At 39.5% G+C, this 19,139-nt stretch overlaps 1 protein-coding gene across 2 annotated transcripts in view; it reads left to right on the top strand.

Moving 5' to 3' along the window:
* The window catches only part of ERICH1 (glutamate rich 1), an 86,849-nt gene that overhangs the window by 22,632 nt on the left and 45,078 nt on the right, over nt 1-19,139 (top strand). For both annotated transcript variants that reach the window (XR_012659514.1, XM_075086915.1), the window contains exon 3: nt 15,000-15,134. Coding sequence is in view for 1 of the 2 variants with exons in the window: in XM_075086915.1 (XP_074943016.1) it covers nt 15,000-15,134 (135 nt within the window). In the remaining variant the exon portion in view is untranslated. The remainder of the gene's footprint in view (nt 1-14,999; nt 15,135-19,139) is intronic.

Raw genomic sequence — 19,139 nt, 5'->3', positions numbered from 1 at the left:
CTTTGTGAGTACGGAGTAAGCTTCTGAATGGTATTTGGATTTTATTTAGGATGGTGGTAGTTCTGTTAGGGATAGAGAAAATGTGGCATGCAGGTGCCGTGCTTCTTCAGAACCCCCAAAAAAGAGGGTAGTCACTTGTATCTTATCTCTTGAAAAGAGAAATTTTTAAATTTTTTAAGTGACTTAAAACCCAACAGATCCAACCACTGGCCAAAATTTCCATTCAAGGGCATACAAAGATGTACCATCCCTTTGTATTCCAGTTGCCCTAAATCAGATTTTTCCCCCCTATTCTATCAAAATACTCAGTGAGAAAATTAATGTAACCAAAATAGGAGCGTTCCCCCCTCCCCAGGACAATTAGATAAGACTTTCTAAATATTTATCCCCTTGAGGAACCCGATTGTTCCATTGCAAGAGCTATCATTCTTATTTTCAGATGATGTAAGAATTTTTTCTTGCTTCAACATAAAATTAAAGAGTGTCTAGATAACCAGCTTTATTACCTTAAACCATTTAAAAGTTATGTGTACATGTAATAAACCTGAGCTTTCTTGGCAGGCAAAGTATTAAAAGAGAGCAAATGGACAACTGAAAGCTCCTACAAATAAGAGGACTTCATTTCTTTTTGCTAAGTTTGCGAATATGCTTCCAAGTGCAGTATTATAAATGCTTAAAAACTCCATGTACTGCAAAAAAAGAAGTGTCTGGCAAAAGACTGAGAAAGCATTTCCAAGTATGTACTACTGGCTTTGATACGGTCTTTGACTAAGTTTTGTTCTGAGGATTGGTTTTGTTTGTTTCTAACCCTTGTTATGGCAGGATCTACCTCCAACAAGCACTAATTTCATGGAGAATGTTTCTCTTGAGGTCTGCAGTTCTGTGATTTCTTTACTTTTGTTGATACTATAAAACCTCACTATTTTTAATACCTTTATGGTATATATTCAAAGCAGACTTCTGACTAGTCAGTAGTCTCTTCTGGCTAGACTTGCTAATTGTAGAATTGGCTTTCTTAATAGCCTCCTTAGTCTGAGGCATTTTTCTTAGTCAGAATTACCACCACTTTTTAAAGGACTTGGGATTTACTGATGTTTAGCATTTTCCTTATAAAGAATTAAACAGTTGCTGAAGAAGGTCAATTGTATACAGGTGAAATGTATAAGTATTCAGTTTTCCGGTATAAAGCATGCTGTTCCACTTTTGGGTTTTGTGTTTTCCCTAATTCTGAAAAAGGAAATTGAAATGCAAGAGGTCTCCACATGGTCCAAGACTCTGCCTAGACTATTTCATTTTTTTGTCTCCACTTATTTGGGAGGTAATGAAACTCAGCTTTTATTGCTCCTAAGTTTTAGGGGTTTTAAAAAAAGGAATCCATATTATGCTATATAAATAGACAAAGTGCAATTTACTCCATATTCATTAAATAAAAGCATGAATGTCTATCAACTGTGAAATAGTCCACCACTGTTATCCTATATAAGGAATTCCTGCCAAAATTCAGTACAACTGTGTGACTTCTTTGTGGGTGGGTGGGTGTTCTCCTTTTTCCATTAAAGTTATTAACGCTGACAGTATAATGCGTTTAAGAAATCATCAATGGGACACCTGGACTGTGTCCTTATTCATGTCTTCCTGCAGCTATTCTATTGTAGAAAACTTAAGTTTGTGACAGATGTACCTAGAAGATAAAACTTGTCTAAAATATATGCATATATGCACTGACTTTTAGTTGATTGAATTGATGAAGGTGCATATGCTTGAGAAATTAAACTCTAGCAGTACCCAGTGCAGTAAACATTGGTCCTTATGGGTGATTTCAACTACCCAGATATCTGCTGGAAGAACAAGACAGCAGCTCGTATGTCATCCACCAAGTTCCTGCAATGCTTAGAGGACTGTTTCCTGATACAAATGTTAGATGTGCCAATCAGGAATGAGGGACCGCTGGACTTGCTGTTCGGAAACCGAGAAAGCCTGCTTTGTAGTATCTCGGTTAGTGGTAGCCTTGGCTGCAGTGACCACAACATTGTGGAGTTCGGGATCCTGCTGAGCGTGCTGAAGGTCAGCTCTAACACAAGGGTTCTGGATTTTAGAAGAGCAAACTTCAGTTCATTCAGAGCTCAGTTGGGAGGGATTCCATGGGATGCTTCCATGGAAGACAGAGGAGCTAGTGAGTGCTGGGAGTTCTTCAAGAAATCTCTACTGGAAGCACAAAGCCAATTTATCCCCTACAAAGGAAAAGGAAGTAAGCAGAACAAGAGGCCCCCTTGGCTCAACCATGACCTGCTGGGTCTACTCAAATCCAAAAGGGAAGCGTACCAGAGATGGAGAAGTGGAGGATTACTCGTCGAGAGCTACAAGAGCATTGCCAGAGCATGCAGAGATGCAGTTAGAAAAGCAAAAGCCCAGCTCAAATTGAAACTGGCTGTAGACATGAAAAAAATAACAGGAAAGGTTTCTTCAAACATGTCAACCACAAGCAGAAAAAGAAGGAAAAATAGGCCCACTGTTAAATGGAAAAGGAGAGTCAATCACCAATGATGCTGAAAAGGCAGAGGTCCTCAAAACCTTCTTCACCTCTGCCTTTACCAACACTGTCGGGTCCCAGGTTTTGGGACCGAAATTGCCGGTTGATCCAAACACCGACCCACCATCAGTGAAGGAAGAGTTAGTACATGAATTATTACAGGAGCTTGACCCCTACAAATCAATGGGCCCTGACGCCATCCACCCGAGGGTGGTGAGAGAGCTGGCTGACATCATTGCAAGGCCACTCTCCATAATCTTCGAGAAGTCGTGGAGAACAGGGGATGTCCCAGAGGACTGGAGGAAGGCAAATGTTACCCCTATCTACAAGAAAGACTTGAGGGGGGATCTGGGTAACTATAGGCCCATCAGCCTTACTTCAATCCCTGGGAAAGTTATAGAACGAATCCTCCTGGGGACCATCACAAGTCAAATGAAGCACGTGATTGGGAAAAGCCAACATGGCTTCACTAAACGCAAATCGTGCTTGACAAACCTGGTGGCCTTCTATGGCAAAGTGACTTGCCTGGTTGACATAGGGTGGGCGGTGGACATTGTCTACCTGGACTTCTCCAAGGCCTTTGATACGGTCCCCCATAGTCTCCTCCTGGAGAAATTAATACGTTATGGCCTAGGCAAGTGGTCTGTGCAGTGGGTGGGGAACTGGCTGACAGGCCGCACCCAAAGGGTGGTGGTAAATAGCTCTTTTCCAAGTGGCAACCTGTCACAAGCAGGGTCCCGCTGGGATCAATAATGGGCCCAATGTTATTCAACATCTTTGTAAGTGATCTGGATAACGGCATCAAGTGTAGCCTGATGAAATTTGCTGATAACACCAAGCTGAGTGGGGAAGTAGACACTCCAGAAGGGAGAGCTGGTCTGCAGGGAGATCTGGATAGGCTGGAAGAGTGGGCCAGCAAGAACCTTATGAAGTTCAACAAGGAGAAGTGTAAGGTCCTGCACCTGGGAAAACATAATCCGGGAGTGCAGCACAGACTGGGATGCACCTGGCTGGAGAGCAGCTCTGTGGAAAGGGAGCTGGGGGTGCTGGTGGACAGGAAGCTCAACATGAGTGAACAGTGTGCTGCTGCAGCCAAGAAGGCCAATGGGATGCTGGGTTGCATCAAAGAGGGCATCACCAGCAGAGATAAAGAAGCCATCATCCCACTCTACTCAGCGCTTGTCAGGCCACACCTGGAGTCCTGTGTCCAGTTCTGGTCCCCTCTATACAAAAAGGATGTGGACAGGCTGGAAGGGGTCCAGAGAAGGGCCACCAGGATGATCAAAGGACTGGGAAGCCTGTCATATGAGGATAGGCTGGGAGATCTGGGTTTGTTCAGCCTTGAGAAAAGGAGGCTCAGAGGGGATCTCATCACCATGTACCAGTACTTAAGGGGTAGCTACACAGCAGATGGAGACTCCCTTTTTACAAGCAGTCCTATGGAGAGGACAAGGGTGAATGGACACAAGTTGCTCTTGGGGACATTCTGGTTGGACACTGGAGGAAAATTTTTCACAGTGAGGACAGTCACCCACTGGAATAATCTCCCCAGGGAAGTGGTTGACTTGGCCGCATTGGACACTTTCAAGAGTCGTCTGGACAGGGTGCTGGGCCATCTTGTCTAGGCTGTGCTCTTCCTAGAAAGGTTGGACTAGATGATCCCTGAGGTCCCTTCCAACCTGTGATTCTGTAAATAGCTTTAGAGACTTGTTAAACAATTCAGCTTCCTTTTAGTTAATTACTCTGAAACGCTGGTTATTATGAATAAGCTAAAGAGCAATGGAGATTATAATTATTATACAACAAAGTGTTGTCACACACTCTTATGTTCTTCTCTCAAGGGTTTCAAAATTCTCTCATTACATACTATATTACAATGGCATTATACTGTGAAAATGGGACAGATACATCCAGAAGTAAGAATATTTGACTGAAGACACCAACCTCTGGTAGCTGTGGTAGAAATGGTGCCAACCAGCTGGTACCTATATGCTTGGGGGAATGTAAAGCTCTGCGGGGGGGGGGGAGCGGGGGGGGGGCGAGAACCCAAAACACACACGAAAAAAAAAACAACAAACCACCAACCTGTCTCTGTTCAGACTGAGTGGGCTGCCTGTATATCTGGAACTTCTGTTGTGACAGATACAGCCTTGTAGTTTAGTCTCTGGTTTCCCCTACCAATGCTTGCCTTTTTTTTTTTCTTCCCCTGCTCCTTGGCAGATTCCTTCCTTTCCCAGTGCTCCTGTGTGCATACATTCGCTTATTGCTTTCTGCTCTTCTGCATCTTCATTTCAAACAGCTTAGCTGTCAGAGAATTCTGCTGGCCTCTGACAACTGAAAGCAATTTAACAACTAGCTCATCTGATAGTATGTAGTGGTTGCCTAATTGGAGTAGAAAATGCCAGCTTTAACTGTAAGTGTAAACAAGCTCTAAACCTAAATGTAGCCAGCTGCAGGAAAACTAATTATCTTGTGAAAGAAAACAGAAAAATGGCTTGTGTAAGACCTTGATAAAATGGACTTGTTCCAGCTAGAGAAGGACTGATAGTCCTGAAGTAAATCTAACTGTAGCATAGCAATTGTGTGTTAGTGTTCTCAATGTCCCCCTTGTCTCCCTGTTTGAAATTGTGTTTACAGTATTGGTGATAAAACAGGTCGTGTGAGATGTCTGTCATGCTCCTGTGTGCACTGGGGAGTTTATTACTTTAAGTTGCCGTTGTCAAAATCATAGTTATTCAGAGTTAAATTTCATGTTTTCTGCTCTTACACGTGCTTACTTGCTACTTGTCTTTCCTACCAACTCTATCTTCTAAACGTTATTTTTAAAACGGAAATGCTTATAAAGTGAACTTGGTACTGAACTTAAGTTGAGGGCAAGTGATTTTCCATAATTTTTGTGTTTCTGTGGTTTGCATTATTTTTGTACACAGAAAAGAATGGACTTCTACTGATGATTTCCAATTAGGGAATAAAAAAAATGGGGGGGGGGTGGCAGTTTAGATCTTTAAACTTAGTTTACTTTTCTGATGAGCACATCTGTTTATTTCCTGGACTAGTTTCCGATGAGACCCAATAATGACATAATCACTTAATCAGTGGGGGTAATTAACTAGTTGCAACTTAGACATGGCCTTTTAGATTCAGTGTTGTTGCATTTACTTTTAAAAAGAAATTGATTGGCAGGGATGTGTTTGGCTTCTGAAAAGTGTGTTGAACAAATAACACCTGCAGCATGAGGAAAAATAATGGAGCTGAGTACCAACTGAACATTTAAGATAGCTGTATGGACAGGAGAATAAAGCTAGATTTCTTAGACATCTAATCAAAATATTGCCTATAATCGTATACCAGGACATCTATGAGACATTGAAGCTTTTAAGTTAAACAAAAAATAATAACTAATAAATATTTAATACATAATAAAGGAATGTAGATGTTTTAACGGTTCTTAGGTAGAAATTCTTCCTCAGGTAATGAGTGAGAACAAGAGGAAGAAGCATTTCTACTTTTTTAATCTGTTTTCTGTGACAAAGAATGTGTGGCACTCCTAATGTAATGAAACTGAGGCTGAGCTACAATGGTAAGCCTTGTCTTCAGTAAAATGGGCTATAATACAGCCTTTCTAGGTCTAGGTGTCTAAAAAAAATAAAATCTAAGAGTATATGTGTAGGAGGTGGTGAGTGAAATAAATTTGAGATCTCTTGTTCCTTGTTTTTTATGAATTTCCATCCCAACTTCAGGCCTTGTAAAATGGGTATATCTTTATTGACCTCAATTTCTTTTGAAGTTTTTGGTTTCCATCAAGCTGAAGGAAAAGACAATAATGAGGGAAGTAGTTCTGAGGATTTTCTCAAGCTGTTTTTCTTCTTTTAATGGTCTAGTCCTCTGAGCGTCAAACCTTTTTTGGTCCCTCTTCCCTGAAACCTTTACTGATATAATGAGGCCTGTAAATTCCAAGTTTGACTATGTCACTTTCATAGATAACTTTTGCATTTATTCCACTGGAAATATTAACAGACAACAGAATGGTTTTAAAGTGTGTTTTAAACCAAACTTCAGTGGTCATATCATTTTTAGTAGCCACAAAAAAACTCTTGTAAAGAATGAAAAGCAAGAGAAAACAGTGCCTTGTTTTGGTTTGGTTTTTCTTTTGTAAAATGACCTATGGCAGAGTTTAAAATAGGAAAAAAACCCTTTGTATTAGTTTTTAGTTCATCTTACTCTTGTTTCAGCCCTTAAGAAAGAAATTGGATTCCTGCTGTTAATACAAATGAAAATATGATAAGGCCTAGTATTCAGTGGAAGAGAATGTTAATTTTATATTGAAGTAGCTGCAATCTACATTGAAATAAAAAGCTGTAGAAAGTGTAAGTAGTGCAAATGTGTTTGTGGAAATAAACTACTAGCCTTTAGAATGAGAGAAATCATAAGACAGTATGGCAAAATGCTATTCTATGGGAAAGACGTCACTAAGCCCAAAGTAGTGTGCTTTGAGACAGCTTTGAGAAATAATTCTGGGCAAATAATTGCCACAAAATTGCCCTTCATTGTGAGTAAACCCTAACAGCAGTTTTTGGAGTTGAAAATCTCGACACTGCTGGTAACAACACTAGAGTTATGAGCTTCTCAGTTGGATGATGAATCTGAATAAGGAAGTGTCAAGATAACCTGTAACAGGTGTTTTAACCTTAGTAGAGTAGATTTTAATAAAATTGGAAGTTAATTTAAAACAAAACAGAATTTAAAAACAGAATAAATAAAAATCCAAAGTCAGTGGCTTTTCCAAAATGCAGAGGGCTTAACAAAAAGTTAACTAAGTGGGCAATATATGTAGAAGCATTTGAGACATTTAATGCAAGATGACTGCATGGATCATCGTTCATTTTGCTGCTGTCATTATTCCTCTTTCCATTCTCCCTCCCTCTATTCATACTTGCGCTTGAACAGGGTTGTGATTTGACCCCAGTCAGCAGCTAAGCACCTCCCAGCCATTTGCTCGCTCCCTGGACGGTGGGATGGGGGAGAGAATCAGAAGAGTAAAAGGGAGGAAACTCATGAGTTGAGATAAAGGCAGTTTAACAGGTAAAGCAAAAGCTGGATGCACAAGCAAAGCAAACCAAGGAATTAATTCGCTCCTTCCCATGGGCAGGCAGGTGCTCAGCCATCTCCAGGAAAGGAGGGCTCTAACAGGCATAACAGTTACTAGGTAAGACAAACACCATCACTCCAAAGGTCCCCGCCTTCTTCCTTCTTCCCCTGCTGTCATATGGTGTGAGATATCCCTGGGGTCAGTTGGGGACAGCTGTCCTGGCTGTGCCCCCTCCCAGCTTCTTGTGTACCCGGCAGAGCGTGAGAAGCTGAAAAAGTCCTTGACTAGTGTAAGCACTACTTAGCAGTAACGAAAACATCCCTGTATTATCAACGCTGGTTCTAGCACCAATCCTAAAAATATAGCCCCATACTAGCTACTGTGAGGAAAACTAACTTTATCCCAGCAAAACCAGAACAGGAAGGCTGAAATGTAGCTTGTCAAATATTAAGTAGACCCTTCTTTCAAAAAATGCTACACTGTGCTTAGTTGAAAAGGGTTGGAATCCATCCCACCAAACTCATGGGTACCACCGAATGACTGTCTGGCTTTAATGAAAATCTAGTTATCATCTTAGTATGCTGGAAAGGACAAACTGTAAGGCTGGCCATCAGCTACCCTTTTCCTTTTGCGTTCTCTTTAATTTGAGTGCTCTCCACAGGGGAGAGAGCTGGGAGGAGAGCTGCTATAAGGAGTTGGTTCCAGACCTGTTGTTGTCTGTGCTAAGCCATAGGCAAGTGTAGCGTCCTAGGAATCTGCCTGGTGAAACCCTGTACTCATCTGAGCTCCTAAGAAGCCTGGTGGTCATGAGGACCATGCAGAGATTTCTTAATTCCCCACATGTGGAAAAGGTGGGAAGAAAGAGAAACTACTTGTGCTCATCCATCTTGCTGGCTTTCCATCAGTGTGATAACTGGCACAAGTCATTACAGGCTGAGCAGCCACAGGCTGTGGGCAGAAGAGGAATTTTCATTCAAATCTTAATCTTGCTGACCCACTTATATTTATCTAATCAAGTGTACTGAGTCACTAAGTCATAAAAAGGAATGCTTAGGAAAGATTTCCATAACTACAGACTTAATTTACTTTATAGTCATTTCCATTATTTGAGAAGAGGGAACAGCCTCTGTCATCTAGACTTTCTAATGAAGTGAAGCACTTCTGGTGATGCAAAGCGTCAGGAGGGAGGTTGGAATGAGCTGACTCGAGTGACAACATGCTACCAGGCACAAATGGTATATACCCCAAGAACTGGGAACAGTCTTCTGTGATATGGCTAGGCTTCTTTTTTTAAAAAAAAACCAATAATCTGGGAATGCAGTGAAAACATACTATTTCTTGAACATGAAAGAATAAGGGACTTTTTCTGTTTAGAGATAACTGAATAAAGTAGCAGAGATTAAGGTTAATCCAAAAAATTTAGTACCGCTGTCTGCACTAGTATGTAGTAACCAATAGTATTGTCAGAAAGAGTATTGGAATAAAATGAGTGGACTGTTCTACTTCCCCATGATGTTCTCCAACAGTTTGCTGCTTGAGGATTTTCTGAGCCAGAGGACAACATGTATCTGATTTTTTTTTTCTTTAATTAACTTGTTATTTGAATCTATGTAGTCGTACAACTTGGAACAGAACTATATGCTTTGAAGTTTTACCTGGCAAGCTGGGAAATTTATCATTCAAAACAGCCGATATCTTCAAAATTTTAAAGCTGAAGTGAAATCTGCAGAAGAAAATGCTTTGTCAGTGTTCTGTTACAGATATTGTTGCCAATAAAATACGTCACAGTAGCAAACAATCTAATATAAGACAATTAGATGTCTAAAAGATATTCAGTAAACTTTTTTTTTTTTAGAAAGAGACGAAGAATCTTTGGAAGGAGTATATCTTCTTCAGCCGAAAACTGGCTTGACTGACTGTCCTTGTTTATTCCAATAAAGTACAGATAATGAGGGGGATGGATTGGACACTAATATTTGCAGATGAGAGGAATTTTTCTGTTAGTTAAATTAGTAAGATTGGGCACTAGAGGTGTTAAAACAAGCTAAAGGAATTAGACGGTAATAGTAAACTATATTTATTAGCTCTCCATAAAGGAAGTTCCATAATTTTGAGAGGCAAGCTCCTATCATCAGTAGTGAATTTGTACAGAAATAATTCATCAACTACTCCAATCACCCAGCAAAGTAGCACAGCATTTCCATTGTTGTGTGATGGTTATCATTTGAGTAAATGTCCAAATGTCCATTCTTTGCTAAGTTGCTTATTATCATAAGCATTTTTTCCTCCCTACCCAGTGTGACTTACGTAGTATTGAGGGAGAGAATCCTGCTGAAGACTGAGGTCAAGCAGCAGGAATTATGCAGCACTCCAAGGAAAAGGTTTGTAATATCCTATCGCACAGAAGGTTACTTGAGCTAAAGAGTTCTGCCTTTGTGGAAAGCACTCTAGTGTGGGTGTTGACTTGAGACAGGAAAACAATCTGCGAAAGTCAACCTGTGAACGGAGGATGATTGTACACAGTATTAACACCTCATGTCCCTGAAGTTCCTCTCACATACCTTACCACGACAGACTAAAGTAATTATAGCTTGAGTGTCACCTGAACAAAAGTATGTATGCATTGAGGGATGGGGGGGTATTCAGGATCACCAGATTTGTTTTATAATGTTCATGCTGATGAAGCACAATTTGATGTCTTCATATTGATCATCTGGAAAAGTATCTGTTTTTCAGTACACAGTGCAGGAGGACCCTCGAGGTGTGTATACTTTACAGTTAGTCACTGATACAACCTTTGCTACACTTCAATTTATGAAGGTTTTTTTGGAGGAGACAAAACTCTCTTGCCTGGGATTTGCACATTCGCTGTCTTTAAAGATCCTTGTCTTGCTAGTCAATGAAGGGAAAAGTGATAGTGCATCTATATTGAGTAGAGAAAAAGAGGAGTTGTATGTGTGCGTCGGGGATTGTCATAGTTTTCAAGCTGTAGTCTCAATCTCACGTAATAAAAATGAGGAATAGCTAGAACGTGGTCATAGTCTAGCTTACATAATAAGTAAAAACCTACTTTAACACAAACTTTTTAAAAGAGATAACAGACCTTCTTGAAGCCTTATTTTTTGTCCGGATCATATCTACTGTAACAGCGTGCAGTAAGCGCTTACTAAGAATAATGACTTTCGTAGAAGGTATGACACTGAACTAATTAGGTCTTGGATTTGATTCACCATCAATCCCTCGCTTTTCTGTGAAGACTCTTTTCAGGGATGAACTCTTTTCTTCCTTTTGGAGAAGTGATAGCCATGTGTTTCCAAGGGATAATATTGTGGAGGAGATCAGTCTTGATCAGACTGGGCTAACCTGATGGTTTTTTGAGGGAAGCTGCAAGATGTTCTAGGTGACCTCTGGGCTTGGGTCCTCTATTTGCTTTATGAGTCCTGCCCTATGGGAGCGCAGCAGTAGGTTCCCAAGGCTTTCTGAGCTGTAGAGAAGCACATCATGGGAAAGACAAAATTTCTGTCCAAGACTGTGAAACTGCACAGGGTGCAGACGCCCAGGCGCTGGCAGCGCTGTGCGGCTGCAGGGCAGCCTCTGTGAGGAAAGGTCAGGGCTGCCCATGTTGGACAGAGCCTGCTCCAACCCACACACCCCAGGGCATGGCCAAGCCCCACAGCCAAGGTGGTGGTGCCTCAGGGGTGACGTGTTTAAGAAAGGAGACAACACTCCCGAGAGAGGAGGGAACTAAAAGGAGTGACAAGTAACAGTGGGAATACCAGTGTCAGAGGAGGAGGTGCTCTGTGGTTGATCAAATGTTCCTGAAGGACTGCAGCCCACAGAGAACCCCCACTGGTGCAGGGGAGGAGCAAGAAGGAAGGAGCAGCAGAGAGAAACCATTATATACTGACTAAACACCCACCACCTAGCACTGCTCCTTGTCTCACTGAAGGGACTGAGTGTAACCTGCAGTGATAGTAAGCAGGGAGGAGAAAGGTTTGGAGTAAACATACGCTGGGGAGGAAAGGTGGTTTTCCTAAGTGTTTTAATGTTTGCTTCTTTTTATTTTGTTTCTGTTTCCCAATACCTGCACCAGTAAATAAATTTTCCAGTAATTGGCAGTAAATTAAGTTAATTTTCCCAAGCTGAGTCTGTTGTGCTCACAGCAGTAATTGGTAAGTGATCTCCTTGTCTTTGACCCATGAGCTCTCTCATTCCTCTTCTTCCCATTTTTTCCCCACCCCACCCTCATCCTATTGAGGGGGGAGTGAGGGAGTGCGTTGGGGGGAGTTAGCTGCTAGCTGGGGCCAACCCACCACAGAAACTAGAAGTGATTCTGTGTCTGGCCGGGGTTTAATCACTCTTACTAGGTAAAAGGACTAGGGTTATATGAATGTGTGTTCTGGCCGTGTCTGTATTCCAGGTGTGTCCAAGCATGCTTTGTGTTAGGCGATCTGGAAGCCATGTGAGGGTTATGTACTACTATTCTGGGCTGCAGCTAGTGGGAAGTTTAAGGATACTGAAAAATAGCCTTAAACCGAAATACATTGTGTCTACCTAAGATGATGACAGACTGCATGGTTGGCAATTTTACATGACTGAGGCAAGATGGAAGCTTTACCCTCAGCTCCTTCTCAAAAGGTCTGATACTTGTTTGTCGAAGGATGTCAAGAGTTAACATAGCTAGCCAGGTTACTGACATACTTGCTGATGCAGCCTTGGTAACATCGTAATTTAGATGCCCCTCCCTGCTCTGTGCACAAGGTTGATCTACATGCAAAGGAGCACTTAGTGTGGTGAATGTTGTGGAGAAGAACATGAATAGGAGACAGTTTGATTCAAAATATTTATTCTGTATTCTTAGTTTGCCTTTAAGAGTAATGCTTTGGGTTTTCTGTTTTGAAAACATCCTTTAGAGTTTTTTTTCATAAAACAAAACTTCAGAAATGGGATTCATAACTTCTAACTAGTAGAAAGAAGAGTATTCCGTAGTATGTCCAGTATCTGATTACTGTTGTTAGCCAAAAACCCCTTTTTATGTCACATTTTTATAAGCGTAAGCCATTTGCTTTGCAGCAATGTTTATGACTTTATAACAACCCACCTCCTTCTAGCCCAAGGAGACTATGGCCCCAGGCTGGAAAAAGCCAGACTTAATGGCTTGAGACTGGGAGATTTGTTGATACACTGAGATTATACAGTTGTGTGTGTACTTTTTTTTTTAATAATATGGTAGCAGTTTGATTTGACATACTTGCACAAGATAAGCAAAGACTAATGCTTGATTTATGTTTTGTAAACTATTTGAAGATGCATACGGTGTGAATAAATATGTAATTTGGGGACTTCCATTTAAACGGGTAGATGTAAAAAAAATTGTTTTGAGTCACCACTCATTTACATAGTAAAAATTGCTACTGTTCTTTGCAGGGTAAGTGTTACAGAAAGTCCCCCAAATTCTCTCATGTGTAACCATTTTGTCCTGGGAAGTTAATATCCCAATATATCTACTCCTTTTATGATTAAAGGGTTTGAGTTAGTCCAATTGAGTTTAATGTTTTCATGGTCATCTTTTGTTCTATGAAACCTAAATATAAAGGGAAAAAAAGGGAAACTCAGTTATTCTGAAGGGAATAACTCAAGCAACATTTAAATATTTAAAGCTATCACCAATTAGCACTTCATCATTAATGAATTGGGGGGGGGGGGGGGGGGGGGTGTTGGGCACACAATTGGTGCAAGTATTGCCAGTTCAGTGATTTGGCATCATCTTTATAGAAAGGATCTGTTGAAGAGTTATTCCAAATTAATTTTTAGTGGATCTTTTTCAAATCACATAATTTCTCTTCATCTTTCTGTATTATTTCTTTCTTTTCATTTATTAACCTTTAAAGTAAGGATCTTTAATATAATTTTGAGATTTTCTGGCTTGTTTACAAAAAAACAGTAACTTTCTAATGTGTTCTCAAAACAAATTACTACATCCTGATGATGAAAACAACTGTGGTGTAGCTTTTCAAAAGTGCCTGAATGTTGTGAAATGTACTTTATCATAGATACCTAAGGTGCTGAACTCTTTGAAGTGTGTTACCTGAGAAATGTCAGTGTAGAGTTAAATTACATATTTGCATATGATGTGTGTAGTTAAATTGCGTATTAGAAACATATATCCCTAACAAGAATTATTTCTGTCAGACATAAATGCATTTTAAATGTTTAGGTATTAGTCTAACCATAGCTGCAGCTTGGTAATACACTCAGATCATGTGGGATCTTCTAGCAAGTTTGTGGTGTAAGGAGGTTAATTGTGTCCACCTGCCAAAGATGTTTTTACTGTAAATTATTTTAACAGTTCCATTTTTGTGTTTTAAAGGGGCAAATTGCCCCCAAGAAGGGAAGGTTAGTGCTGTGTGTGTACCAGCTTATGGAGCTGGCTGAGTGTAAAAAGAACATAACCATCTAAAATTATATTGCAGCATCTGAAGACACCCTGAACATCCGGGCCTTCTGGTAAGGTTTTTGTCCCCCTGTGGTTGATCTCTACTGTTGTCGCTACTGAGAAAAAATATGGTCTGCTGTTCGGACTGATTTCATATAACTGTAGCAGAGAGATGTGTCTCTGACATTCCAACAAGAGTTACTTCTTTTCTGGTGAAAAAATAGGAAGTTTATACTGCCACCTTTTAAAAGGGAAAGAAATCCTACAAAAACAGTCTGCTGCCATCAGCATAATTAGTTTCCTATACCATGAAATATTTGGAAAGCTGGCACTTTTCCTCCCCCAGAAAGAAGCAGAGAAAGGATGAGAAGGTGAGCCCTCTTGGGCAGGCACTGCTGAGGCTTAGTCAAGTGTGGCTTTCAAACTTTCTTTATCTTTGCGCCCTTCAGAACAGCATAGGCTACGTTTAAAAGGTCTGCAAATGGACAAACCACAGTTCTGAGATTTTCTGTTGCTGCTGTCATTTCATAATCAGCTTGTATCTCTCCATCCATCCATCTTTTATGAAACAGTTCTTAAAGAAATAGCATCTGCCCATGTTGAATGGCGAAAAATGTGTAGTGTCTCTTAAAAATCACTCCTAAGTAAAAGCTTCTTCTGAAGTTAAGGCAGAAGAGTTGTCTGATGCAAGGGGAAAAAAAAAGTTATTTTGGTAGAAAGAACTAACCTGTGGAATATTTGTTTGTTTGTAGCTGCTGCAGAATTTGGTGCAATTTTGTTGGTCATAGGATAATTTTGGTATTCCACACCTGACTTTCTCTCACTTCCTTTTCTTCTTTAAGGATTTTTGAGACCACATGCTATCATTGCCCTTGTTGGGAAAACATTTGAGAAAATCTATACTGAGATCAGTAACCAGACACTTTGTTTTTTATGTTTTGTAGGTAATGACAATACAATCCTGTCTCCAAGGAGAATGTACACAGTGACTCTTCCTCCAGAGGGTTACGTTGCAGTTACTCCAGATGCTACTAGTATTTCAGTTTCTGGAACCTCAGATGCTAGTGCTGACTCAACAGGTAAGTGTGTACCGTGGTTACTGTGGTGGATTTTTCTCAAGAGAAACCTCTTAGCAACTCTTATGAAGTAGTTCCAAATTGCAACAATTACGTTTTTAAACTGTTGCTGCCAGTGGGTGTCACTGTTTTGCAACATAAGCAAAATGAGGATGTACATCCCTATGAGTTCATTTCCGTTGTTAGAGTTTGAAGACCAGATTCAACATTTGGTTACAGTCGTACAGTGCCACTGATCTTACTGCAGTTACATAAAGTGTAACTGAAGATAAAGTCTTCAGCTTCTCCCACTCAGTGTCACATGTATATTCACATTATGCCTGCTTACAGTCATATTCTTAAGGGTAAATGTTAGATAAAGCTGTTTTCGTAGGTCTTACTCCTAGTGTTCTGGGGAACTGGGCAAAGACTTAATTACCTTTTAAATTTACCTCTCCCAATTAGAACAGACATTCACCTGACTAGAGTTGATCGGGGGAGATACCAATGCTTTAGTGCTGAGAGGCATTCTAATGAGAAACTGTGACCAGGTTAACTTCAGAACCAATATTTAGTGTTGTCAAAGGATACAGGAGAAGCAGCACAGAATCTGTGAAGAAGTGGGTTCTAAGTTGACCTCAGTTAAAAACAATGTTTTCCGAATGATGTTGCCAGAATTAAATTGATTCTGTCTGTTTTAGAAAGAAGTCCTAGGCTTAGATAAGACAAATTAATTCAGTTTTTTCAACTGCTGTGTTCCTGTGGATGTATGTTTGTCCAAAATTGTGTGTCACTGTCATTTGCTGCTAAGGGAAGTCTATAGCAAAAAATGTATCAGGGGAGTCTGCTGTAGTAAAACACTTGATAAGCACTGTTTATTAAACTACTATATTTACTTCAATCTGGAGGCTGTCTCAATATAAGGAAAACCTGAGATACAATGTGTAGATAGAGAAAGGCAAATGCTTCTTGCCTTTGAAAGCAGTACCTGCAGGGGTGAGTTTTCTGCTTGGAAATTGGGTCTGAACTCTATGTCTGAGCTCCATCCAGAATCTGAATATATCAAAGTAGCCCAAGAGATTGAAGCTAAGTACAGCATGACTGGTGGCACATCAAGAACGTCTTCCTTGGTGTGAAGTGGCTTAGAGATGTTTTTTGGATTGGGGAAGGAAGTGACTTTATCAGAGTAATGTAACAGTAGGTCTTCATACTGTTGGGATTATGGATAGGAATGTGTTCTAATGCATAGCTGCCAGGTTGTATTTTCTCTTTATGTTAGGGTTCATGTTCAGAATCCAGAGTCTGTTTCTAGAGTATCCTTAAATTACTTTAGTTACACAGTGCTCTTTGGACAGTTCATTGGGTTTCTGTTTCCCAGCATGTCAGACTCAAGCTGCTTATTCTGATATTGAAGTACCCTTTCTCTCCCTCCATGCCATATAATCTCAGTTTATTCTTTGATGTCATCTCCTTTCAGATATTAGAGGGATATTCCGCTGCTTCTGTATTTTGCTAATAAGACTAAATGAATTTTTGTAATACTTTGTAGGTAAACAGACCTATAACATTCACCTTTATACAGAGACTTAAGCGACTTCTAAATAAAACACTAGATGCAGGTTTCTGAACACTACTGCTACTGAGATATATCCTTATTAAGGTATTAGCCCAGAACTTCTGTGGCAAATGTACTCAGCTTCTGTTTAAAAATCTATGAATAAATCAGTATGTGGTGCATATTAGATGTTCATATATTGCATAGCAGTGAAGTAGAACAGAATTTAGGATTGCGCTATATTGTCCCCTTTTAGGGTCATATAAAATATTTTTCTGGTTTTACAACAGATAGATAATTGAACAATGACCTTAATTGCTCATTTTTTAGATTTAATCTTTTCCTCTAGTATTTCAAAACAAACGTACCTCAACAATGATAGCAATAAGCAGTGTTCTGTTAGTTGCTTATTGACAGTATTGGCTGGTTGGATGATGATCTCTTAGCTGATCCCAGTCTTGGTGTTCAGGGAGAGTAGGTTTTGGACTTCAGCCGCTTTTTTTAACACTTAACAAAAGCATCTGGAATTTTGGGAGGCTTATTTTTGGATTGGTTTGTTACTTGCCTTTACAGTTTACCACAGAATCAAGAAAAAATAAGTTTGAAGTGGTCTTTGGAGGTTTTTAATCTACGTTCCCTTTGTGAGGTAGGCTTGACTATAAATGTCATTCTTGCCAGGTATTTGCCTAATTTGTTCTTAAAAACCTCCCCATAGGAAAATCTTTCTTACATGCCCTTTTCCATTTGCTCTAGTGTTTCACTACCCTTTAATGCTAGATCTTTGTTGCTGCAGATAAAGGCCCTTATTTGTTCTAAATATGGATTGCAGAATTAGACATCTGTGCTAATCCTGCAAGGTTGAGGGACGTGGTTAGCTTTACTCATGTATGTCTTTTTATGAATATGCTTAAATAAAATACTATAATCTGTTGCAGGATGAAGGCTGTGATTTCAAGCGGTGCTCATAAAATAGTAAAGTAGTAGTTTAGACAGTCACACCATGGATTACTTAGTTTGCTCACCTAGATTTAGTTGTATATGCCTTATTTAGATATTTTTTGAAAGGAAAGCTCCAATGAGAGCCTTTGACACTGAAGAAAAAAGAGGGAGCGTGCATGTCTATGTACGAACATTCTCTATATATAAAATAAATCTGTTTTGTTTAGAAGTGCCACAGGTATTCCCAAAGAACCAGCTCCATAAGGTAGAAATGCAGATCTAGTGTTTTCACTGTTTTACTCCTAATACTATCTATGTCATATATTTTGAAGGGCAACAGGCTATCTTCTGCCTTGTTTTCTAAAAAATGGAGCATACAGTATGCTGGTTAACAAAAGGCTACCTTGCTAGCCTTTTCTAGACTTTGGACCTAGAAGTAAGGGAAATAAATTCTGTGGAAATTCAAACAAACAGAAACCTGACTCAGAAAATAACTTTGTTGTTTATCAAACCTGTCTCAAAAATTTTAATCCCAAAATACATTCAGAGTATTTTCCAGTTGTAACTTATATATCAGTGTGATTTGCTATGTCTTTTCAGTAAATTAAGAAAACCAAATCCTTGTCTATCTGAATTAATATAATAAGATTATCAAGAGGAATAGATATGCCATAACTGGTATTTCATTGTGTTAAATTAATCTGTGGAAGAATGAAATATTCAGTCACTAGAACATGAATTTACACATCAGCTGTTTTTGAGAAGTTAGTTAAAAGTTGAAGTTAATTACAATTATAAATTAAAATGATTTCTTGTCAGCTCTAAAATATGTTTGGGTTTGTCCATTATTATTATTCTTTAAACTAGTGGTTACATTATGGTTGATACTGTCAGAATGAAACTAATCTTGCTCAGACTAGCTTCTGAACAAGGGGGGGAAACACAAAACAAAAAGCAGGTCTGTGTGATTATTTCAGTAGGTCTTTCTCCATCTGTCTCTGCATGTTGTTTTTAGCACTTCAGATAATTTGTCAATTACTTTTAAATCTTTTTCTCTGTTACGTGAAATAAGGGCATAACTGGTCACAATTTAACATTACGCAGTCACCTTGTGATGCAAGCATAAATGTCTAATGGCATTGGGATTTAAAGTTTTGTGGAGCATCTTGGTTTCTACGTGTAAGTCTCTTATACATTTCCCAGAGGTGGGGGGAATAAAGCTGCTCTTTCAAGTTTGTTTTCTTCATGTAAGCAGGTGATTGATGAACCTATACTAATGAGAAGACAAATCTAAGACTGCCTTGTCTTTCAAAAAAATAATGAAAATTAAATTTATCCGTCATTCTTAGAATAATAACTTGGACTTAGGTGTCTAATTCTAAAAAAAACCCTTGACTGTTTTGGAGGAATCGGGTCACTATGACAGTGTGATCATGTCAGCCTTCTGTTGACTGAATTGAGTAACAGGAATTTAGATAGTCAAGGGAGGAAGGAATGCAGAGAATTTCTTCTGGTTTTTTCCCATCATTTTCGTA

This window comes from Phalacrocorax aristotelis, chromosome 3 (assembly GCF_949628215.1).
Source record: "Phalacrocorax aristotelis chromosome 3, bGulAri2.1, whole genome shotgun sequence".
In the NCBI taxonomy this organism is placed as follows: Eukaryota; Metazoa; Chordata; class Aves; order Suliformes; family Phalacrocoracidae; genus Phalacrocorax; species Phalacrocorax aristotelis.
Note: the sequence above shows the minus strand (reverse complement) of the source record. Positions and strands in the feature narration are given on the sequence as shown.